Source organism: Lineus longissimus, chromosome 19 (genome assembly GCF_910592395.1).
Source record: "Lineus longissimus chromosome 19, tnLinLong1.2, whole genome shotgun sequence".
In the NCBI taxonomy this organism is placed as follows: domain Eukaryota; kingdom Metazoa; phylum Nemertea; class Pilidiophora; order Heteronemertea; family Lineidae; genus Lineus; species Lineus longissimus.
In genome coordinates, this window is record NC_088326.1 from 9,070,008 (window position 1) to 9,094,641 (window position 24,634).

The following is a 24,634-nucleotide window of genomic DNA, read 5'->3' on the forward strand; positions in this document are numbered from 1 at the left end:
TTTCCATCGCTCATATAGGGAAGGTTTTATGAATAAATTAAAGAAAATGAATTATTTATCTTTATCATTATCATTATCACCACCCCCACCACCACCCCACCATCGCCACCGCCACCGCCACCGCCACCGCCAACCCCACCCCACCCACCCCCACAACCCCCACCATCTCCACCGCCGGCACCGCGCCGCCGCCGCCGCCGCCGCCGCCACCGCCGCCGCCACCACCACCACCACCACCAACACCAACACCACCACCACCACCACCACCAAAACAACCACTCAACACAGTTATATTAGTCTTTTTGCGCTACGAACCCAGATTAATACTCAACCGATATATATTCACCAACAGTGGTACAATACATGAGCCCAGACTCTCAAAAGAATGTGCACACGAAACGGTGTTCTCGCTTATAGATTATGATGGAAACATGGCCAATGCTCCTTTGAAAACACACCTCATGCCATTCTGTTCATGCACTTTTATACTTGGACCAGATTTTCTTGGTAATTTCAAAGAGTGGAGCTTTGAAAACAAGTACTTTTTCTGGCAAGTTGCTAGGTTTGTTAGGTATATCTGGTTTTATACGCTCAAAGTTTTCTTTTGGCGTAATATTCGACATCTTAGCCAGTAGACCGAGATATACATCTTCAGAGGGAGTCCTTGGAACTTTTCTTGATGCATCACGAAAAAGATTTAGGACATTGTTTGACATCATGATGCCCGCCCCTGTGACATAAGGCGGATAATGTCGGTAGGGGTACTCGATCCAGGAGGCATAGTATTTACTCGATTTTGCTCGAATAGGCGGAGACGTGTTCACAACGTAACCACTGTAAAGCACCCTTTCTTCTTCTGATGAAATATGATCAAAGTAATCTACCATTCTTCCCGGAAGCACCATATAATCATCATCGGTTTTCAGGATGAATTTGGCGCGTGGGCAGAATCGTTTCGCCCAGGCTAAACCAGAGCTAGATTTCATGGATAGGTTTCTGTAGGTGTCCATGAAATCAAACTGAACAATATCTCCGTGCAAAATGCTCTCTGCTTTGATCCTTGATTGCTGGTTTTCGTCTTTGGGTTCTGCCAACAGAAATACGTGACGTATTGGCCGGCTCTTATAAGACGTCACACTTCCATAAGTCTGCCGAATATTATCCCTTTGTTTAACATGATCCGTAGACGAAAGTATTAACACCAATAGAAACACATCCTGAGAGTTGATGGGAGAGCAGAGCTTAATGGGGTTGATCAATATTTTCGCATCTTTGTGTATAATCGGCATATTTTCTTTTGGGCGCCAAATTTCATCGTCAAACTTAGCAGATTCAGAGGGATGTGTCGACACTGGCACCGGAAATGAGTCAGGATCTTTCGATGCCTTCCAAACTCGTTTTAGTACAGAGGTATTAAAGATGGTTCTGAATCCCATATGACTAGTCAAATGTTGTGATTGAGTCCAATTATAATGTTTCAAACAGACGATCATCAGAAATATCAGGCAAATCACAACCATGCCCGTCCAAACCATTCTGCCCCACGAGCCATGGAATAATCGAAGGGATCGCATCTGTAATAAATAAAGTTGTTTTTATGAATGCATGTCAGCTGGTCCAGAAAAACTGGTCTAGACTGGTCTAGACTGATCCAGACCTGAAGACCACGTAATGAGCCAGTATTCATTGTAGCCTTGGGGTGGTGCAGAGGGGTGGTGCAGCTTTGTCCACCACTTTGATGAGGGGTTCTTGCGGTCGAACATCTTACGTCATTGCAAAGTGGTGTAGTCTTGACTATTCTTTTTAAATGTGCTGAACTGATGCTTGACCTTTAATAATTCATATGAGGGTGATAAGGTGTCGAACCCTTTAGGATGGGGGGGGGGGGGTGCAGGATATTTGGATTCGTTGATAGTTGCATTAATTTCAGTTAAAAGTTGAAACAAGCCATACACTTTACCTTCATAAATCGTCCACACTTGTCCACACTTGCACTCATGCCCACAGCTTGATTCGTATGCTTTGGTCTACCAGTAGGCGTGCCTAAAAAAGTTAGCTGGCGTTGGTAACCAAATTTATTTGAATGCACGTTGCGTAATACACAGACATGCATTAATGTGAAACAGGTTGGTCAGATAGAGTGCGCCAAATCGATGCCCCCCCCAAGGTTTTTACATCCCGCATGTACGTCTATACACTTCCATGTACACTCTATGAAAAACAAAGGGAGTCCAAAACCATGAGAGTAAGGATGGAGTGCAGGAGCTGCATTGGGTTTGTCATAAACACTATAGGGAGTTTTCGAAAAGTCCCCGGAAACGCCAACGTTAACGCCTATCTCATGGTTAGACCTCCTGATAACGATGTCGAACAATGCGATAGACGTTGGCGTTGGCGTTTCGTGGACATTGCGAAAACTCCTTATTAAAATAATCAGTAGCCGACGGGGTAACATCTCTGCTTGTCCTCTATATATATCAGTGTTTCCATACATACACAACGTGAGAGACCATGACTTGTCAATAGGAGAAACACAGAAAAAACACGTCAATACATCTTTCAACCAAACTACATGTATGTGGGAGTAGTAGTCATCAGTTGAGTCCCAAACCAAAATGGCTAAAATGGTCCTACGTCCAAAACCAAAACAGCACTAACGCTGCTCCGACGTTGCTTCCACAACCAAAACGGCCATAACTTTTAACGTCCACAACCAAAAACGGCACTAACGCTGCTGCGAGTCATCGGTGGATTCCGCAACCGAAACGGCCCTAACGCCTGCCTCATATCCTCCAAACTACATCCATCTGAAACGTACTCACCACTACTTCTTCACAACGAAACATATGAGAAATAATCTTAACACCGCATGCGCTACAGAAGACAGTAACTATTTACTTACACAATCAATGTTGTTGCCGTCCAACTATTTGTTTACTTTGTGAAAACTGTCTTGTATTTATTACAAATTTTCCGGCAAAGATCCGAGCTGACTCGTCTCCCCGCTATTGAGACACAGTGTCATTTATTATTGCGACTGCACGTATGATTATATCGATCAAGCGCCATTAACCTGAAATCGGACGAAAATCTGCGAAATCCCGGCTGTGACATGTCATTTGAAAGGACTATAATAACAAAACCGCACGGGGAGTGGCTGATCCGAGTATTGCACGAGAAGATGATTTAATGATACTAATCCTGACATATTTTGAATTGTTTAAATTGAAAAGAGCCCTTTTGCGATACTTTTTATGGGACTTCGAAAAAGCACCTACAACTGGACAAAGGACAACTCTAACGATGGAGGTAACCTGATATTGACCCTGGTGCACGAGGGGGGTTCAAGTAGTAAACGTGTAACCTTTTATGCAAGCTTTCCCTACAACTAGATTCATTTCACCTTTGAAAGGGAAAAGGTTAAAGTGCGGCCACCAAGCACTTCAGAAAACTTTCAACGTCTTCCATCATAAAAGTGGGTTGATAGATACTCGAACTCATGATCCGAATGGGTCTTGTTGCGGCCAAAGTTGCCTTTTGCCTTGTAACTAGGCTCTTATTTAGTTACTTTGATGTAAAAGCAATTGTTGTTGTGACGCAGCGTGCCCAGCAACCGCATCGGGGAACCCCCACATTGGAATTTGTGTAATGTTGATGACGTCAATCGCGTAAACATATTGGTTGGAATGTGCTAATTGTTGTTTGGTTGGAATGTGCTAATTGTTGTTTGGTTGGAATGTGCTAATTGTTGTTTGTGACAACTGGTTTGTCCCGTTACTTTGTATAAAAGGGGGCCCCTGGCTGTTCCTTGTCAGTCGCTCACAGGAGCCTGAGGTTTACATTTGCTAATCTGGGAGAGTTCAGCTCGTTGAAATTGTGAACGCAGTATTGCTGCAGGGACTCGCAGTACATCAGTGATGGGAGCTATCTCCGAGATACCAGTGTACCGAGATGGTGAAATATCAGGGGTATTAAACTTCCGAAGATCTGTTTGTCTACAAGAGTTGTTACAATTTCTAGCGTCTAAATATTCAGCCCAGAATTAAGTAAAGCCAGACAGAGTATCCCTCACAGGTCTGATGTTTGGCACTGTAACCACTAGCCTACCACCGTGCTTCAAGGCGTCACAAAATCTCTTTCAGACACAAATCAATCTCTATCATTCCTGTATATTACAGATTTATGTATATTTATAGATAGGTTGCAGGGATTTCCCGCAGCATATTTAGATGTCTACTCTAATTTTGTTAAGCGCCGCCTTTGGTCCATGTTCGAACTGAAAGTTGGCCATTAAACCACTATCTGCTTTTCCATAACGTGCCCCCTAGGGATTTCAAGGTAAATCGTTAATCCCACCAATGCCATCGAGTTATCTCGTAAAATGTCGTTTTATGATCGTATTTCGAAACTGGAGAAATTACGAGAATCTCTAGCCGCAGGGAGTCTAAGAAGATTAGAAACATCAGCTGATTCACGGGAGATTTCGATGCTGATACAGTATACGATCGAAATACGAGAAAAATACGAGATCGAGCTTTTGTTATAAAATAGCTAAGCCTTGTCAATGAACACCTATTTTGCTTAGTGATAACTGACGAAAAAGAGGGCTTTTGTTTCAATGCAACGACAAATTATTGTTAACAGGATGTCAAAAATGCCGATTTGTACATATGCTGGATTGACCCATACAACCATTGGCCGTCTCTTCTCCAGAAATTTCCAAAAGCGCCTATGCCAGAGACAAACACTATTCCTGCGAATTATACCTTAAACACTTTCAATTCCATCACCAATGATACCTTCGATCTCAGTCTCGAAAGCTTACTAATGGAACCACTCATCCAGTAGCATCAAGGCGACGAACCTGCTGATGTGACCCTTCCCAGCTGCACCCCAGTCGTTCCTAGCTGCAAGCCAGCCTTGTCGTCATCATTGGTCACACCGATAGCTGTCACGCCTCCATCGGAGCAGCAATTGCGTAAAAAGGACTAGAGGGACAGACGGGCAAGCCTAAAAGTAAGACCAAAAAGACCTCAACAAAACCAAACGATGCCTATGATCTCACTAGTCCCGACAGCTTCTTCTTATTGGCAGCACTCAATCAATATCAAGCCGAACAAGCGGCAGATGTGACCCTTCCCAGCTGCAACGCAACCTTGTCGTCATCACTGTTCATACCGACAGTAACTCGAACATCGGAACAGCAGTTGCGCGAAAAGTACTTAGAGGGGCAGACGGACAAACCTAGAAGAGGAAAAGGTCTTCAACAAAAACGAACGATTCTTCAACAAAGACAAACTATGCCTATGATCTTACTACTCCCGACAGCTTCTTAATGGCAGTACTACCTCAAGGCGACCAACCTGCTGCAGATATGACTGTTCCTAGTTGCGCCTCAGCCTTATCGTTATCACTGATCATACCGAGAGTAACTCTGGCATCGGAACAACAACAGTTGCGCGAAAAGTACTTAGAGGGGCAGACGGACAAGCCTAAAAATAAGAGAAAACGGTCTTAACAAAAACAAACACAAACACCCCCTGCAGATCGACTCCTCCTAAAGCTCGATGCCTCCTCATCACCACCAATGGCAATGGCCACATCAACGGACCTTGAAGACTTTTCTGATGAGGAAGCCATCGGAGAAGACAAGCTTGCTGCCAGGCGAGTGTTTCTTTCTGTTGAAACCGGATCAGAGGCGCCTTCTTTATCAAGTATTCTAGATGACGTTAGTGAAATTGGGGATTTACAAAGGGCCCTACAAAGTGGTGAACAATTTACAAATGTTCTCGGGCCACTTTAGAAAATCTATGGCGCAAAGTTAGACAAATCCGAGGTAAGCAAAGGACCGTTAGTAAAACTTATTCTATGGATTTGGAGTCAGCAGTAGGTCTACCACTCCGGGGTGATGAGAAGGGGCCCATTTAGCTTCGGTCGACGTCTAACTGGCCGCATTCCTTGCCGTCAGCCTCATCTTTAACACAAATGATGCGAGAAATATGCCAATTGAAATAAGTGTGATGGAAGCAACAAAATATATCACCACCGATGGTCACGCCTTACTGCCAAGTGTTCCTGGCGTTGTTCGTGTGGACGCCGATGTCACCAGTACGAATGGGGATGATGCCGAGTCGGAGTTATATAAATTATATAACACGCTCTGCTACCAGCAGGCCCACTACGCCCAGAGTAAGTAACTTGTGCATGCAGAAAATATTATTCAAAAAGGATATCTATTTATTTCAATGTCTGTTTTAGAATATACTCGAGTATGTGATTAGCTGAAGCGTAATAAATGCATTGGGTACGTTGCTAAGGTCCTTCGCTGTGACTCCAGTAGTGTTGTTGACCGCTTTGTCATTGAATGATAATGAGCTCTTCGACAACTCTAAAGATTATTGAGTTCGGCTCTCCATTCACGGCAAAAAAGTCGCTATTAGGTAATCAAGCCGATGTGCAAGGGATAGTAGTCCTAGGGCTGATAGTCCGTGTAACAATAGCCCGCATTGCTAAATGTTTTGGTTAGGGTTAGCGGTACATTAGATCATGCTGCTTAATTGGTCAAATACAATGCTACCGGACTATGACTCCAGGGGAATATATCCACTGTCACACCGGGCTTGCCAAATTGTTACTTCCAATAAACATTCATATACGACATTATTTTTTTGAAGTTTCTGAAAATCTTGTCGAAAATAGGAATCGTTTTCAAATGATTGCAATACATGAGAAAGTAAAAACAAATCGTTCTATCAATTGGCCTGGATAAGGTAAGTCTATGTTTTTTGACTGCTTATTAATTTCAAGCCGGTGGGGATAATAAGCCAGCGCAGAAGTGCCCGCTGGCTAAAAGCGATTTTGTATTAGTATCATCTCATATTTCTGATATGTTCAAAAGTCTCTCTGGGTTAATTCACGCGGCGATGGCTTATTTATCACACTGCAGGATGTTGTTGTCATGCTTGGCAATCAGCTCCATTTTCGAGCGCCGAGTCTCTAGAATGGTCGCTTTTTGAGAAAAGGACCAATTCGCTATATTTGGTCCGCGATTCAGGGCAGTGCCAAAAACATCTAATTCTGGGGAAAATGATTTCAACAATTGATTCGCTCTTTCATCCGGTCTGTTCGTACAAACAGGTTTACGCTGATGTATTCTACCTCTACATGTGCGCCATAACACCAGTGGCCCTTCTCGGAATTCTCCTTAATTGTCTGAACATGCTTGTGCTTCGACAGATTCGGAATGCTTCACAGACCTCCGTCTATCTTCTCCGCTTACTCGCGGGCTGTGACATGTGGTTTCTAACTACATGCTTGGTGTACTTCTCGGTGCGACATATCCTCAGCTACGTTCAGAACAGCGACGAAGTGTTTACTCGCAGTGATGTGCATATCGGCCAGGAAATCTTTTGGGCTACTCTCCCATTGTATTATATCCCGCTACAAACTCGTAATTGGCTAGTAGTAATCATAACCTTTGAGAGGTTTTTGAATATTGTTTTTCCACTTTGGGCCCTGTCGCATTGTACGAAATCTACCCTCAACAAGGTAGTTATTGTCATTGTAGTCGCTGCAATTTCGTGCCACATACCGAGGTACTTTTCACTCTCTCTGAAGGAGCAGAGCAACCCATGCACGGGGAGCCCAGAGCTCATGATTATAGTCTCGGATTGGAATCTGAACGTTGACATGGTATATATCGTCATGGTTGTATTCACACCTTTGTTTTTAATTTACATCATGAATATAATTCTTCTCGTCACCCTCCGACGGAATATGAGGCAGCGTTCCGCATTTAACGCCTATCGTGGCAAAGAGCAAACAGGAGACCGCAGCCAAAGACAAGCTACACTCACGGTTATCTCCCTCGTTGCTATTTACACGATCTGCGAGACGCCAGTCAGCCTCAATCTCCTGTTCAGACTAGCAGGGGTGGAGTTCCCAAGTGATAGTCTGTTCTGGAACTACAGTCGCAAGCTAGGATTAGTCTTAGTAGTGGTAGATTCGTCTGTGAATTTTATTGCGTATTGTTTATCGAACAGGACATTTCGTCAGGGTCTGTATGTTTTCCTTGCGAGTGGTGCAAAATCAAAATGTGTTGATTAGGTCGTGTATAGCGGTATGCGGTAAAAAAGGTACGGTAAAAAAGGAACAGGAAAAAAGGTACTGGAATAAAAGGTACAGGAAAAACAGGTACTGGTACTTCCCAATCCTGGAGAAACCTTAAAAGCAACAGCAAGACAAGCTCGCTTCGAGATCAAAATAATTTGGCACTGCTGTACAATGCAGAAAACAATTCAAATTCCTTATGTATAATTAAGGAAAAAAAGTCCTGTACCTTTTTTATCTTGTACCTTTTTTCCGTACCTATTTTCCAGTACCTTTTTTTTCCAGTACCTTTTTCCAGTACCCTTTTTTCCTGTACCTTTTTTACCTACATCGTGTATAGCACTCTAGCTGCTGGAAACTGGCGTTTTGCTGTTTGAGGGATGGCATTTGCCCACGTGTATGGACGTTATTATTACCAGATTGGCAAACATCATGAGAAGTCTCAGAAAACATGCCCAGCAGAGACACATTAGAAAAAGTAGGTACAGAGGCATTTGATCATTGTCAAGTGAAAACTCTCAGGCCATTTTTTATAATACATCATCCATTTTTATTAAACGCACATTTATAAATCAAGCCAAACAGAAGAATCCTAAGCAATTTATTAAGGGCAATATTCATCTCCCTATTCCTGCAGATCCGATTAGGGTAGTATTCATCTCCACGTGCCTGCTTCGAGCAGTACTGTTTACTGATCAACGTTCTATTTACAAACCTCACTCGGCTGATCTCAGTGCACCAAGCAGTCCTTACATAACCATTGAAGATTCAACCTGTTTTCGTAAATTGGTGTGGCCTGAATTCAATTCTCGTAATCTTTCTGTAAACATGACCACATTGTACTTTAAATATATCACTTTCGCACATCAGTCACGCAAAGATAACAAATTTTTTCATTAGACAGTATTGGGTATTTTTTCGACGCAAAGTTTCTTTTTGTGGTGAGAAGAGATTGTGAGCGACACTGAATTTCTCATAACATTTTCTCGATCTCTCTATTTTTCCCGCTTGACCCGCCACTATATTAGACCGGGATGTGCTGCCATCTTTCTCTATGCCTAGTATTTTCTATTATATAGAAGTATTGACACGATATACTTCACGACCATCTATAATTAATACACGTTTTAACAGTACGGCATACTTGTGACTTTCTGGAGGTCAGTGTTGAGCTGCACGACATCGCTGTGCGTTACAGTGAGTGTTGCGAGCTGAGGGTAGCTCGACTGCTTCTCCTCAGCAAACTTGACGAATCCGTCTAAAGCATCAACAAAGCCTTTCGCCGAATCGACTATGGTGTTCACCTGACCAGTGGTGGGCACGTTGAACGTCACTTTACCCTTCGAATCCTTTGTCGTAAGATCCTTGGCCACCTCGTAGGCTTTCTCCATTGTCTGCAGGATAAGGAAAAAAAGGTAGATGCGAGTGCAAAATGGGCGGGGGGGGGGGGGGGGGGTTAAAGGAACTTACATATCTCTTACACGGAAATATTTCTTACGGAAAAATATTTTCGCGCATGAGTCAATCAAGTATGTTTTTGTGGGAACAATGTTCGCGACCACGACCCCAGGAGAGAAGAAAAACTAATTAACCGTTTTTGAAAGAAAGTCTTAAAAAGCCACAAACCCACGCACAGGCATGACAGGGATTTGAGGGAAGAAGTGCTAATTAAAAGAAATCAAAAAAACCCACTGTGGCTACATCGGTAGAGCTGTTGCCGACAATGCTGTAGATCCCAGGCCCGGATCGAATCCCATCCTAGGCGTCACCTTTTCAACCTATTCTCTCTACTTTGTAAACTTATTGGTAGAAATTACAAGTCCAGCGACGATAGCAATCCTGTTTAGGAAAAATGTTCGCTGCCGGGCCCGTGCATACCCCGGTGTCACATTAAATTCGTCCTCCGTTTTTCGTGGGAGCAGTAAATAAAACATCGATATTAATTTCATCTCGTGCCAGACAGGAGTCTGGTATTTGTTAAAGCCTATACACCCATGCGGTTTGTACTACAAGGAGGATGGATATCACCGACTAAAGTGACAGCACATATGCCCTTTGCGCTTTCTATACACTTACATCACCCATCGGTCCGGTGTACTTGGTGAAGATGTCAATGAGAGGTATCGAAATTCCTTCAAGATCGATGGTGTCATTTTCGTGTGCTTTCATCCAGTCGACAGCCTTCTGTGAAGTCTTGGTCATGTCGTCGATGAGAGTACTCAAGGCGTAGGTCTTTTCGTATTTGGCCTGCGCTGCTTTGCTGCCCTTCGACTGCTTGGCCAGCTTGCTGAGGAGGACGGTCACGCCGTAAAAGATAGCCCCGACGGCGGCGTTCTTCACGACGAATTTTGTGAAGGCTTTCAGTGCTCCGGGAATGTTCAGGTCCTTGATGTAATCGACCACCGAGCGGAGAGTCGACACGTTCTGCCTGGCCACGTTGGCTTCTTCTTGAAGCTCTTCCATTTCCTCTGCGTCCAATCCTTCCATTGCCTCTCCTTCCTCAGCAATGCCCGACTCCGCCTCCTCAAACACTTCAAAAACTTCTTCAAACTCTGCCATTTCGGGTTTTGATGGTAAGTCTGCAATGATATATTCAGAGCACATAATTAAGATTCTCCCGTCCAGTTCAAATTCAGATTCGTGCAGATTATTCAAATCTGTTCATACTGGGTTTTTTTCTTCTTATTATTATCATCGCATTCAATTCTGTGTCCGTCCAAACAAGAGTTTGTTTTTGCTATTTAGGTTCGTGTACGGTCGTTGTCATCTTTGGTACCATTCATACCAAAATTGTCACCATTCTTAAGTTCTCTGCTGTCTTTTCAACTTGGTGCAATCAAATTAGCTGTCATCGAAGCGTGCAAGATATTTTCTCTACGCGTGATTCTCTTTTTCGTTTAGACTAAATCTCTTTCAAACTCCGAGTGTTCATGTGACTGATATATGGCATGCCTTAGCGGAATTTATTCAGGACATTATTTTTCAATGCTGGAAGCCGTCTTGCAATCAGAAATTCTGAAAATATTGTTCAGAACCCTTTTTACAACAGACTGAATTCGAAATTTACTTCACAGGATGAAAAATTCTATATTCTGCAAAAAAAAATCGTTCTGCCAAAAAAATCGCTCTGAAACTTTTTTTTATCCAAGAATGCAAAATGCGTCAGAATATTTTTTTCCGGGCAGGATTTTTTTGTGCGCAGGACGAAAAGTCAGCAGAATTTTACGTGACTTCTGCCAATAATCACGCGACTCCTGCCAGTGATCACGTGACCACAAAAAACGATGACGTAACTGAATGTGGTAACTGAATGTTGCAATAATTATGTTAATTTCACCTTCTGGTACATTTTGGAATCAACGCAATGGCAATCCTGTTTTGGAAAAAAGATTGGCAGCCGGGGTCCAGCAGTTGAGATTGCTGAAACCACGTGTGTAGATGAATATACTACACCCTCTCTGCACCTTGTCTACTGAGTGAGCATGCGCAATTATTTCGGGCGGCGACGCGGCGGCCCCCGCGCGTCGGTGGTGTGGCCAATTTATCTGTCAAAATCAGACATTAACCTTCCCTGACCAAAACTAAATCATTCCTTAATTTTTCCTGACTAAGACAAAATCAGACCTACATCATCTCGGACCCAGACCTAATCAGACCTGAATCATCTCAGACCCAGACCTAATCAGACCTGAATCATCTCAGACCCAGACCTAATCAGACCTGAATCATCTCAGACCCAGACCATATCAGACCTGAATCATCTCAGACCCAGACCTTATCAGACCTGAATCATCTCAGACCCAGACCATATCAGACCTGAATCATCTCAGACCCAGACCATATCAGACCTGAATCATCTCAGACCCAGACCTTATCAGACCTGAATCATCTCAGACCCAGACCATATCAGACCTGAATCGTCTCAGACCCAGACCATATCAGACCTAAATCATCTCAGACCCAGACCTTATCAGACCTGAATCATCTCAGACCCAGACCATATCAGACCTTAATCATCTCAGACCCAGACCTAATCAGACCTGAATCATCTCAGACCCAGACCTTATCAGACCTGAATCATCTCAGACCCAGACCATATCAGACCTGAATTATCTCTAACCTGGACAAATCAGACGTAAATTATCTCAGACCCAGACCAAATCTGATCTCAATAATCCCAGACCCAGACCAAAACAGACCTTAGTATTACTACTTGCTGGAAAACTGAAAAGAAAAAATGCAAAGTGTGCGTCTTCCATAAATGTTTTCTTTATTTTGTCATATAAAATTCTATGTCTGCTAATTAACTGAAGAAGGAACTAAACATCTAATTATGTAACACATGCATTGCTTTTTCACCGGGCTTTTTTGTTGTATTTGTCATCAAATCAATACTGCTATCCCTAGACGGGGTAAGTCCTTCTGGTCGGGCCGCGACTTTTAAAGAGATCATGCCACTACAAATCAATTAGAAGATAGCAGTGTGGGGATTAGTACAGAGTCAGCAAGTCATTGTCCAGACGACAATGACAAATTTGAAAACTCTGGCCGATTCAATGGCGAATAATTCTTGTTCTATGGCAGTCGACGTGGATTTCTTGGTAGATATTTTAGGATGATAACTTTAACACATCTGTGAATATGTTTGTATCAGTGTAGCTGTCCTGAATGTATAGAACAAAACAGTGTTTTGAAGTCATATGCCTAATTCAGGGTACAAAATGAGCTTATTTCTACCATGTCTGCATAAGTTGTGAAGATTATTGCATGTGCTGTGTTGTGTAGCATGTACACCAGAATAGGCAGATTTGATCACAAGCACTTGGCTTAAATTGTTCTATAAAATGCAGACAGCCCGCTATGGTTACTTTCATGCACTGCCATGACTGCCCGCTATGGTTACACTTGGACAGTCATGACAGTGACACGGGTAACCATAGCGCACAGTCTGCCGTCTTTTATTGCATTTTAAGACACTAGATAAAGCACTTTGAGCCAAGTGCTTGTTATCATATCTTCCTATTCTGGTGAACATGCTACACAACACAGCACATGCAATAATCTTCACAACTTAGGCAGATATGGGAGAAGTAAGCGCATTTTGTAACCTGAATTGTAATCATATCTTCCTATTCTGGTGTACATGCTACACAACACAGCACGTGCAATTATCTTCTCCAGATAGGCAGATATGGTCTACAAAAAACTACTTTTTCTGCTTATTCATGACAGCTACATCAATATAAACCTACTAACAGATGTCTTTAAGTTATCATCTAGAAATGTCTACCAGCAAATCCACGTCGAGTGCCATAGAACAGGAATTATTCGCTGTTGAATCTGCTGGAGTTTTCATATCTGTCTTTGTCGTCTGCTAGCGCTGTTGTTACCGTAGTGGACAGTGATTTGCTGACACTGTCCGAGCCCCGCACTGGACAGGTGAATAGCAAAGTTCGACCTCGCGATGTGGATTATTTCCAGAATAAGGCGATGTTGTAACAATCATATCAATATTGGTGGGTAAAGCTATTGGTTTACCTTTGCAACACAATAGAAACAAGGCCCTCCCATAACAGTGTTGGAGGGGTATAAATCGGATAAAAATAATGAATGCAGGCCTAACGCCCCTCAAAATGAACAATCTTTTGTATGTTTCTTTGTATCGTCATTTCTTCTCCAGGAAAGCACGCATTTTTCTTAGGCAAACCGTGATTACACATTTTTCAGTGGGTCGGCAATAGAAGCGACTTTGGCGTCATCAATTGGAACGCCTTTCAACAGTGGCACCTTGCCCTCGTTCTTCTTCTTGAATTCATTCAGCGCCTGGAAGCACTGGGCGACCGTGTCCAAGCCATGATGCAAGGCCTCCACCTCCCCGTCTGTGATCTTGTCTTTCTTCAGGTTCTTCGCTGCCACTTGTGTCGACAGAGTCTGCAGAACTTGGGCTGCCTGAATAGAGAAGATAACCAGAATTCCTGTATCAGCATTGTCGCTTAATTATACGATCATACTTTCTCCCCGTTCACAATGACAACTAAACAATCTTAAGCACACGGCAAAATGTTCCCTGTTCCCTGCCTCTGTTTCCTCGTATGAGTTGTGCACAAAATACTTTACACCGTATGAACAACACCACTGTGCAGACTGTTACACTCATTGCAGGTCGTGTTGAACATGTTGAATAAGCGTATTACAACTAGCACCATTAAATCTAAAACGTGCACTTTTGAGCATTGGTGAAAGTATTGGGATTAGTAAACTCGTTTATTTTTCAAAACTGCAGATAGCATTGAGGATCGAAGTAAAGCTGTGTTAGTGTTTACAGTAGCCTCAGCACGGTGACTAGTTTGTTTTTTACAGGCGGCCATCTTGAAGGCATTTTTTGTTACTCTTCTATGAAGGTATGAGTGGATCATTTGTACCTGTACTGTCGTGGAATCAAGATGATAACAAGTACATGTACTCCCCAAGATGGTCGCTAGTGAAAACACTTTGGGTAACGCTTAAAGGAATGATCGACTTTTTAGTGCAGTATGTTTGTTCTTCTTCTGGTTCACCATTAAACTTTTTTTCTGAACGTGTTTGATGCTTTTCCCTATTTTGTTTCAGCTCAACGCGTTATTCATTATTTCTGGTACGCACAAGTCCTGGCGTGACAGACTTTTCCCGCCAGGTGACTGCACGCCGATATCCGAGTTCACGTCAGCCCGCTATTACGACGCAACGTCATTTCTATTATCGTCGCAGTAGCGGGGTGATGAAGCGCCATCGGCGTGACGTCGGAAAAAACGATATCTACACCAAGTCGTCATAGGGTAGATCCATCGCTACAGGAAGCGCCTTCCTAGTGCATTGCTCCACATGGAAATGATCGACGCATACAGAGCTAGGTCGGGTCAAATCGGAGTCAACATCGGAAAAGCGATCAGTCTGATTTTGAATTGTTCCTTTTATTGTGCAATTTGTTGATGGAAACTACTTAATTTGTAGAATAAGAGGTGACTGAGCAGCCGACAGCCGGTTAATATGATGACCCATCATAATACCAATGGTCCTTTAAGCTTTTGACAGCAACTGACATTATACATGTAAGCATTTTGTGTCTCTCTATTCACAATACATTCATATGATATCAAATCAGATGTACATGTAATTGCTGAAATACTATCATATTATCGGACCTGTATGGGTAAGTTTTGGGAAAGTTGGACTGTGGACTAACACAGTAACTGTCGGGTAGTTGTAAAACAAGAAACACAAAAACACAGAAACGCAGGAACGAAACACAGAAACGCAGGAACCGCCACTCCTGTGGCGAACTCTGGTCCTCAGACACCATCCTGTCGCCATGGTTGTTGCCGCGAAACCTGGTGTAACAAAAACTGGTACTCTCTCGGATGGAAGAAGAAATGCTCATTTTCCAATATCCCATTTAGCCTCCTCAATGCCTCAAGATAGCGATAGCGGTGCTCCTAGGTTCTGAAGTTCATACATTATGCAAATGAGTATAAACCTCCCTCAAAATCCGGAAACTTGCTGTTAGGGAGAACGCGTCAACCGGCTTCTGATTGGTCAAGTAAGTTGACATCAAAATGTAAACATAGTGCACGTGCGCGTCATCCAGATGAAGTCACATTGCCGTGCTCGCGTTTTTTTAACAATGCCACGTGTGTTTGTTTACATTTTGAAATGGAGTTGGTTTTATGGTATTGCTTTCATTTTTTCCAAGGCCTTGCATTTTTCGAGTGCATATTTCAGCTTTTATTACACTTGCACTCCCTTCGTGCCCCTGATGGAGTCATCCTCAGAGTTTACTTTAACGACGATAACAATGACTTGGTCATGGAAAGTATCGAGTAGGTAGGCATTATTTAAGGAGCTGTAGAGGCATGTTCCTTATGACGTCAGTTCATGCATATTAATGAGGTTGTGACGTATGTAACACACATATTAAATGAGAAAATGTGACCATCGCGATTGGTTGTAATCATTTCCGTCAACAATAACGCGTGGGGTATTGTGTTTACATGGATCGGATCTGTCAAAAATGACATCTGTCATTTCGGCCATTATCAACTTTCCCGCCAGCACATCACTGCGCATGCGTGTTATATAGGTCACAACTTCATTAATTTGCATGAACTGACGTCACATTGCATATTTTAGGAACATGCCTCTACAGCTCCTTCAATAATGCCTACAATCGAGGTGCCACCTATGCCTGCGCCTCAATTCCAACTTTTATGAAAACCCGTTTCTTTTTCGTTTCTGTGTTTCGTTCCTGCGTTTCTGCGTTTCTGTTTCGTTTCTGTGTTTCCTGTTTTACAACTACCCGTAACTGTCAGTGTGTGACCTGCGAATTTAATCGTACTTACCGCTCCCAGTCGAGGCATGAACGATGAAACAACCCCGCTGATTGGTACATCCATTCCCTTCAGTGTGGTGGTGTCGTCAGCATGCTCTTTAAACCATTTGTAGATGTCCTGCATTATACTCGCGCTTTTGGTAAGAACATCTACCAGTTTCGCCAGCTTCTGAGCCCGGGCCTTGGCCGCCGGATCCGAAGTTAACTCATCCAGAATTGCCTTGGCAGCTTTGAAGATGGCGTCGATTACCAGAAATTCTGCAACCATTTTGCCGATTTTCAGCATGGCTGCCGTAAGTTTTGAGACGACACCCGCAATGGCCTCACCGCCCGATTCAATAGCCGCCCCGGCTTCCGCCCCGGCCTCCGCTCCAGCATCAGCCCCCGCCTCGGCTCCGGTGGCGATGGCTTCCCCTGCCTCGGCAGCGCCGGCGATGCCCTCAGCGGTCCCCGCTGCAGCTGCACCGGCCTCCGCTGCAGCTGCGCCGGCCTCCGCTGCCCCAACTGCAGCCTCTATAGCGAGAGCGATCCCCATATCTCTATATGCAACGATTGCAAAGTATGATACAGCAGATAATGCGCGACCCGTTGAGTGGATATCACGGTGCCCGATCAAGACTATCGGAAAGATGAGGGGAGAACTTCCGGGAAGCAGACGACTGAAATTATTTTGGAGAAAACCCTGTAAAAGTAGAGAAGGGGGAAATGAAGAGGCGCTTTCGGCGTTCAACACCATATCTATTTGAGAAACAGATTATCTCGTTATCACTGGCATTTCAATTCGACATGTTGTCGTCCGGTAGTTTGCGACTAAATTCGGATTACATGCATGTAAGAAAATGTCTTTTTAGTTCAGCGCTCCTCATAAAATGACCACTTGTGGTCTGATTGTTGTGGACGGGGGAAGCAAAGGTATTTACCCTTCCTATAGCCAGAGTACGACAAAAAAGCTTGCAAATGTGCAACCTCCTTTCCGTGTACTCGAGGATCGTGAGGCAAAGACATATTCAGCAGTTCCAACACTTCCATGAAGAATTAAATTGTTGCCCTTTGTTTTTGTGAATGTCTTTGCAATGTGTGGCCCACTGTTCTAGTGTACTGGGTATAATTTCTGTATTTCACCAAGTAAACCAAACATTGCTTAAAGGGAAAACTTGGGCGTTGGATTTACATAGCCAGGAAGATAATGCCCATGCATGACGGCATACGCTGCCACTGGTAGCATCACGCTAATTCTGATATTTGCTAATAATTTTCGCCAGTGTTGCGAGGCAATTATGGACTTGGCTTGCAAATTTCAGGCAGCCAAATGCTACCAGTCGTTCTATTGCATTGTCTATTGCAGTTCAAGGATTTTTCAGTGGTCTTATTTGGAAATTGGAGAAGTTGCAGGCCTGCTGGAAGCCAGTTCTGTACGGAAAACCAACAAGTCTTATGCCCAAGTTGGCCCTTTAAAGGTTTCTTTCATTACAAAGGCCTTTGCATAAACACATGTCCGATCGATGTGCGAACGATGCGGCTGTTCTGTACCCAAAGTTATATGGCACGGCTTGACCCGTCAGCCATGCAGGAATTCCTTTATGGCCTAATGGTTGGCGCGTTGTGTCCAGAGTTGGAACAACGACGAGGCAGCTGTAGAAGTACAATATGCCTCGTGGAAATGGTGTCCGGCCCTATTGTATTCTGACGGATTATGGTACATGGCTCTATAGCGGCCATGATTGTCAATACTTCAGATATTTTTAAAAGCGCAGAGAATCCATATACTCGGAGGGAAATATTTACTGGCACATAAGCTTACTACCATGAGTTGGACTATTTAATGTACTTTTAAATTTTAGAAAAAAGAATCCAGGGTCAAAACAGCGCAAATTGGTCGATTCGTCCGTTGAATGGAAAGCAGATGGCCACCAAAAAATCATAACATTGACATTTCATACATAATTTGGTCGAGAAATAAACGGTACACAGCGAAAAAATTGCCAATTCCCCCTAACATCCCTAATATAGTAGAACCCCCCCCCCCAAATCTACTAGTGTACTCCCCTAACACCCCCGATAGTAGAACTCCCCCACCCCACACCCCCATCCTCGAGTGTAGAACTCCCCTAACACCCCCGAGTGTAGAACCCCCCTTAACATCCCAAATAGTTTTCCGTTCCCGCCACATTCCACAACTGTCTATTTTTGTGGGCTGTTCAAAATATTGCCCGCTTCTTCCGGTTGAAGCAAACATGACCCCTGTTGTGATAAAGCACCATTCCCATCATCGCACCTTACCGGATCTTTATTTTGGAAATAGCTCCGTCTGCTTAACGGTGTCATCGACTCCCGAATATCACAAGATCTCGCAGTGATAAAAGAAAGGAAGTGACTATTTGGCAAGCCCGGCTCACCAAACAGCGCCTTTTTTCTGCCCTAGATGGAGAGCCGATCTCATGCATATTCAACCATCCAGGAGCTCATTATACATTCGTGGCAACACGGTCAGCAACACTGGAGTTACAGTGAAACGCCTTTAGAAATGCACACTAATGCATTTAACATGCTTATCAGTTAAATCACGTTTATGACTTTTTTTGTAAATCCATACAGTCATGTACATGTACATGCTTCTTCATGGATTATTGACCAAAACCCGAGTTTAGTAACAGAAATTGAATCAAGAGCGGGAAGTCGGCCATTTTTAAATATGCGCATATAAATTCGAATATGACGTCACTGCTCTCTGATTGGCCAACATGTTGTAACCTCTCCGGCTCGCCAAAGAGGGTAGTATTTTTGCCCTGTTCGGCAAGCCAGGCTTGCCAAATAGACCCGGCCTAAAAGAAAATGCATAACAAATCATGCAAAATGATAGACCAGTGTAGGACGAAGATTCTTGGTTCATTCTGTAAACAATAAGATTCAGCATTCTTTCAGTCTACGATCCAGACCTGGATTATGTAATTGATATCAGTTCCCACGTTATCTGATGGCCTCGGTTCGGTTTACGCTGAGTGGCATATCCGCTGCAAGCAGGTCAGACTCTAATTAGGACACGCTCAATATAGCCATAAACTATTTCCGCGAAGGAGAGGCATCCGTGATTGACTAGATAGCAATCCAAAAGAAACAAGCCCAAGCATGTTGTATGTTGGACAACTAACTAGCTACTAGCTCATGCTGACCACTTGGGTTCCATCCACCCATGGGTGAAAGATAAACAATTTCATAAATATTATAAACCTATGGGGCTATAGTAGACATTTGAGATATATTATCAATAAGTTGTATGTACTAATTACTTCAAACTCGACAATGAACTAACTTAACTTATGGTGAAAATGCCCTAGCCATAGCAACTACTACACCTCTACACTTCTGTTGATTGGCATTTTGGAACCCTGCCCCTCATGGCTATAACCAATGATATAGCAGAGACCAGTTGAAATATGAAATCAACATTTTGCATGCCATTAGTCAAGATATCAAGAGAGAGGCCTAGTGGATATTTCACCCTCAATGCCCTTTAAGCCTCCCAGAACATTGCCAAAAAGGGCAACCACACCCTTCAGGATTATTTAGGATTATTAATCAGTCTACTGGAGCTAAATAGGATAATATGTTTGAGGATAAATATCATAAAAGGTCAGCGAGTAACCTATTCTTCCAATATCAGCAAGATTGAAACAGATGTGGGTAACTGTATGGTCACAGGGGACACTTTTAGCAACGAGGCTGAGTTTTAGCAACGAGGCTGAGTTTTAGCAGATAATGATATAATATGGCCTAGATTGCCGACTGTTTGTACTTATACTCAACACCCGTCAAATGTTGATCTAAATGGTCTCCCAAGAATCTTTTTTAGGTCAAGTGGTGTGATGGGTGTAGGAGTCTGATCAATTGATATATCATTGACACCCCACGACCATTATTCGGTTATACTGTTATACGACAGCAATGACATCAAAAGATAACTTATCTGTTTTTGCCCAGGAAAAACAAAACTCTTGACTTTCTCGACAATATCTAAGGGCCTCTTAGATCCTAATCAGGGCAAGCTTTTGTTGACAACATGATATCAGTGGCAGTGTGATGAAAAGCGCCGGGCTTATAACCAGGAGGTCGTAGGTTCGATACACAGACGGCTCAGTACTGTTTAATGACCCATAACATATTTCGCAACACTGAAAAGCGCCATTATTACAAAAATGTTCCTTCGTGTTTGTTGCTAAACTCCTAAATACCGTATAATGTTGCCAAATAATTGTGATTTAGAGTTGCTACTCAGGGTGACCCTATTAAAAACCTAAAAAATCACGCACACCGTCATTTGAAAGAATTCTATTTTCTTCTAATGACTCTGATGATTATTTTATAGCGGGAAAGATGGGTTAGCGCAATATCATATTCAGGACCAGCGGGTCTTTTTTTCTTTTTCGAACTAGCAGGCCTTTATTCCATTTTCGGACTGGCGGGCCTTCGAGCGGACTAGCGGACCTTTAGAGTAGCGGCCTGTAACATAAAAGCTAATGCACGGTAAATTTGTTGAAAATGCCTTTGCAGACCAAAGAACACATGGCGAGTGGGGAAACATGTAGAAGTATTGGTTATAAATGGACAAAACTTGACCCAAACTCACCGTTATCCTATGAGGTTACGCTCGAGTCTTTCCCGGTGGCCTATCTACTCTGTTATAGAGAATAGTTGTTGATAATCTTATATATATATGATACTTGAACTGATTCAAGTGGTCAGCTGAGGTTTTGCTCATTCAAGCTACCGGGCATAACTGATAACAGGAAAATAATTTAGAACAAGATCTGACTAGGTGCAGACATTTCTTTAAAGTGATCCAAAATATTTGTTATGATATTACAACTCGATCATCAGTCGCATGGCATGTTCGCATGCAACCTTGAGCAAGCCACCAAGCTCGCTTGTAATTATACCTTACTTGCGCGGTGTAATGCGAGCTGGCGTCAAGAAAAGCAAAAGAGCCATGTCGCTTGTGTATGTTCATCAGAATCAGAGACAAGACCACTAATGAATACATGTATTCATAGGTTGGAGGGTCCAGGCTTATCTATTAGACGAGTGCATGTTTTTTACTCTCAAGTACATATTTGGAGAGGTATTGAAAAAATATTTGCTGTGGCAAGTCTACAGATATAAATAAATTGTTTGGTAAAAAAAATAATTTTGAATTTTGACAACCTGGCCATAGGGGGGTGGTTCAAATTTGGAGTGAAAATGGCCGAAATGGGTAAAAATGTCCACTTGTGTCAAACTTGTCAATTTAAAAAAAAATTTCCGTGGTCAATCACCAATTTCCATCGCACCAGTTACTCGCAAGACTAACCCGTATATCATATCCGAATTTCAGTTTCACAGCTCCACGCATTCTTTAATGGCGGGCATTTTAAATAACTGGAAATGGCTTGGAAAATCAATTGTGGTCTTGTCTCTATTTAGAGGGTTTTGGGTTACAGGTCAAAAATAGTAAATGAGCTCTGAAATCCACAAAAACCGTTTGAATTGGCTGAAATGTGTTGAGAATGTGTGGACATATCATTGAAATTGGAAAATGTGGAAAAAAAGAAAATTCTCAAATTTAACCCCCCCTGGCCTACAGGGCTTTTAAGTGAAAATGCCAAAAATTGAAATTTTCAAAAAATTTCAAATAATTTCAAATTTTTCTACTTTTTTGGGCTAGATATGTTTCATAACAATCATCAATTGTGAATAGTAATGAAAGTGTTGATTGTTTTGCATGTTATTTTCATTTTGGGAGGTGTCGGGCACAGAGCACGCTGGGTGGCAGGGTACCAAGCTTTCACTAATTTTTTTATTTCAGCAGGTGAATTCAAGAGAAAAGTATCTGAATTACGAGCAAGAATATTAGCAAAGACTAAAAGTAATGGTTTTTGTTTGAATTGGGAGGGGGCTAAACAAAAAAAGAGGGGGGTAACATACGGGTTTGTTAAAGTAAGTTTTTTAGATAAGCCGGTCACAATGACGGCACACCGGGCAATGTTTTTGTGTGACCATGATGAATTGAAATTCAAAACTGGCGCAGGTTATCATATAAGTCATCTTTGTCATAATCCTCTGTGCGTGAAAGTCGAGCACTTGACAATAGAAAGAGGAAGGGTCAATCAAAGTAGAAAAAGGTGCAATGCCAAGAAAGTCTGTGCAGGCCATGGCAACCACCCTAAATGCATTTTTCCTGGTAAGCTATATGTTGAAGTTGAAAGAAAATATCATTATATTGAATTGACATTTGAAAGTTTTCTTACCGCGATGGCAACCTCTTGGATGTCTTGGTGGCTGGTTGGATCTTGAAGGATCGCCGAAAGTAGGAGTTGTCATAGTTTCTGCTGTTGGGGTCGAGACATTTCCACTCTGGTACAGGCGGTCTGTCTCGTCGTGCAACAGCCTTCTTGACAGCCTTCCTTCGCAAGTCCGGCATTGTTATCATCACATGTTTCTTGTAGTCACCACCCCTGGTTTTGTTTTTAGCTCAGCTGACAAGCTGAGCTATTCATATGAGTAAATGGTAGAATGAATGTCCGTCTGTCTGTCTGTCTGTCTGTCTGTCTGTCTGTCTGTCCGTTAAACAGGCACGTTTCAAAACTATGGCGGATAGGCGATAGATTTTCCCTATAAGCCATTTAGACTCTTCAGGACTCCTGAATAGACCAAGTGTGGGTCCGGCAGGATTAACAGTTTGGCCACCAGGGGGCAAAAAGCCTAAATCACAAAACAATTTTTTTTGCGCTTTATTCAAGCAGATAGAAGCTTGAAATAAAGTTGAAAAGGACCGCATGCATGTAGGTCTTGAAACTACTAAGAGTAGTTTTGATTGATACTACCAGTTGGCGTTACTGAGCCAAAATCTGTGTTGACCAAGTTTAAGCTTGATTTGAATTTCCCGCTCTTGTATGACTCTGAAGGTTGTGGGTTCCAATCCCACTTCGGGTCAATTTTTTTTTTTTTTTAATTTTTACTTTTTTCACTTGTAAATACATTTTCTTTACTTTTTTGAATAATTTGGTGGGCGGCCATCTTGGTTTTTTTTTTCTATTTTAAAGCCTTTGCTGTATCCAGAGTGACATGAATTTTATGGTTGGTGTACAATAAGTCTCCTTTACATGATATCACATGGGCTTTCTATTTGACCTACTTTTCAAGGTCAGCCTGGCTCAGGCACTTAGATTTGACTAATAAGTGGCATATTTGTCACCATTTAAAAGTCTTTTTACTTTGGTATGTTTGCCTGATATATTGACAAAACTGAGGTTGAAAGAGATCTATCGGGTACTTTCCATGTTCATATATTTCAGCTGAGCGCCAGGCCCTTGGGCCTCTTGTTCTTTTTGGTGAAGTAATCTGTTGCCCTGATGTTTTTCAAAACACCAGCTAACTTCTGGTGTCTAGCACTCCGTTGGTACCTGACTGTGTACTGCCTGTTCATTGCAATTCTGTCCAGTGCTTTCATTGGGCGGCAACAAGTATCGACTTCGATGTTGAACCACTTTAGTTTCCGTCGCCCGCTCTCGGCTATGTTATGGTTCATTCTGTGGGCTGCTGAATGGATACGAGGGGTTGAGTTCCTGCTCCTGGTCACAATCTTAGGATCGCTGGCCGACAGACCTCGATTCTTGGACTCGACCCCCTGGGTTGTCACGCCAAGACTCAGCTGTTGCAACGCTCCTTTACTAAGGCATACCTCCAAAACGAGATGTACCAAGTTCTTGTCAATCACTGTCATTTTAAACTTGGGAATCTCACCGTAAGATGACCATCGTGTTGATTTGTGCCACCAAGAACCAGTTGTGCCTGAGCACAGTGAGAATTCGTTCTGTGGACAACCAGTGCAGTCACCACCATAACAGTTCACAACACAGGCAACAGTGTCATACAGGTATCCCATGATCCTGTCAAGATCACCGTTGCAGCGCTTGAATAGAGATTGCAAAATCTTGGATGACCTTACCCTAAGATCATTCAGAAACGTTGTTTTTAACAGTGTTCTCTCCTCAGCAGTACGTCCCGGGAACATACCTTTACTGAATTCAGCTCTATGTCCTGCACGCGTCTGGGCTTGATGCAAATGTATAGAGTCAAGTTGATGCTTCACCGTGAACAAGCCGCCGAAGAGCTTTTTTGTTGCAT

General features: G+C 42.8%; 2 protein-coding genes across 4 annotated transcripts; both read right to left on the reverse strand.

Moving 5' to 3' along the window:
- Positions 1-272: 272 nt before the first annotated feature.
- Positions 273-3,015, reverse strand: LOC135503124 (beta-1,3-galactosyltransferase 5-like). Its single transcript, XM_064796487.1, has 3 exons — positions 2,903-3,015; positions 1,961-2,043; positions 273-1,574 (listed from the first exon to the last, which is right to left on the reverse strand). The coding sequence occupies exons 2-3, from the start codon at positions 1,997-1,999 to the stop codon at positions 474-476; spliced, it is 1,140 nt and encodes a 379-aa protein (XP_064652557.1). The 5' UTR covers positions 2,000-2,043; positions 2,903-3,015; the 3' UTR covers positions 273-473.
- A 5,620-nt stretch (positions 3,016-8,635) lies between these two features.
- On the reverse strand, positions 8,636-21,177 carry LOC135502923 (uncharacterized). 3 transcript variants are annotated; one of them, XM_064796124.1, is made up of 3 exons: positions 21,099-21,154; positions 10,186-10,688; positions 8,636-9,503 (listed from the first exon to the last, which is right to left on the reverse strand). In XM_064796124.1, the coding sequence occupies exons 2-3, from the start codon at positions 10,666-10,668 to the stop codon at positions 9,237-9,239; spliced, it is 750 nt and encodes a 249-aa protein (XP_064652194.1). In that variant the 5' UTR covers positions 10,669-10,688; positions 21,099-21,154; the 3' UTR covers positions 8,636-9,236. The 3 variants fall into 3 exon arrangements, with proteins under 3 accessions (XP_064652194.1, XP_064652193.1, XP_064652192.1); XM_064796123.1 differs by lacking the exons at positions 8,636-9,503; positions 10,186-10,688 and adding exons at positions 12,363-14,058; positions 16,485-17,133 and having other exon boundaries at positions 21,099-21,177; XM_064796122.1 differs by lacking the exons at positions 8,636-9,503; positions 10,186-10,688 and adding exons at positions 12,363-14,058; positions 16,485-17,156 and having other exon boundaries at positions 21,099-21,152.
- Positions 21,178-24,634: the final 3,457 nt, after the last annotated feature.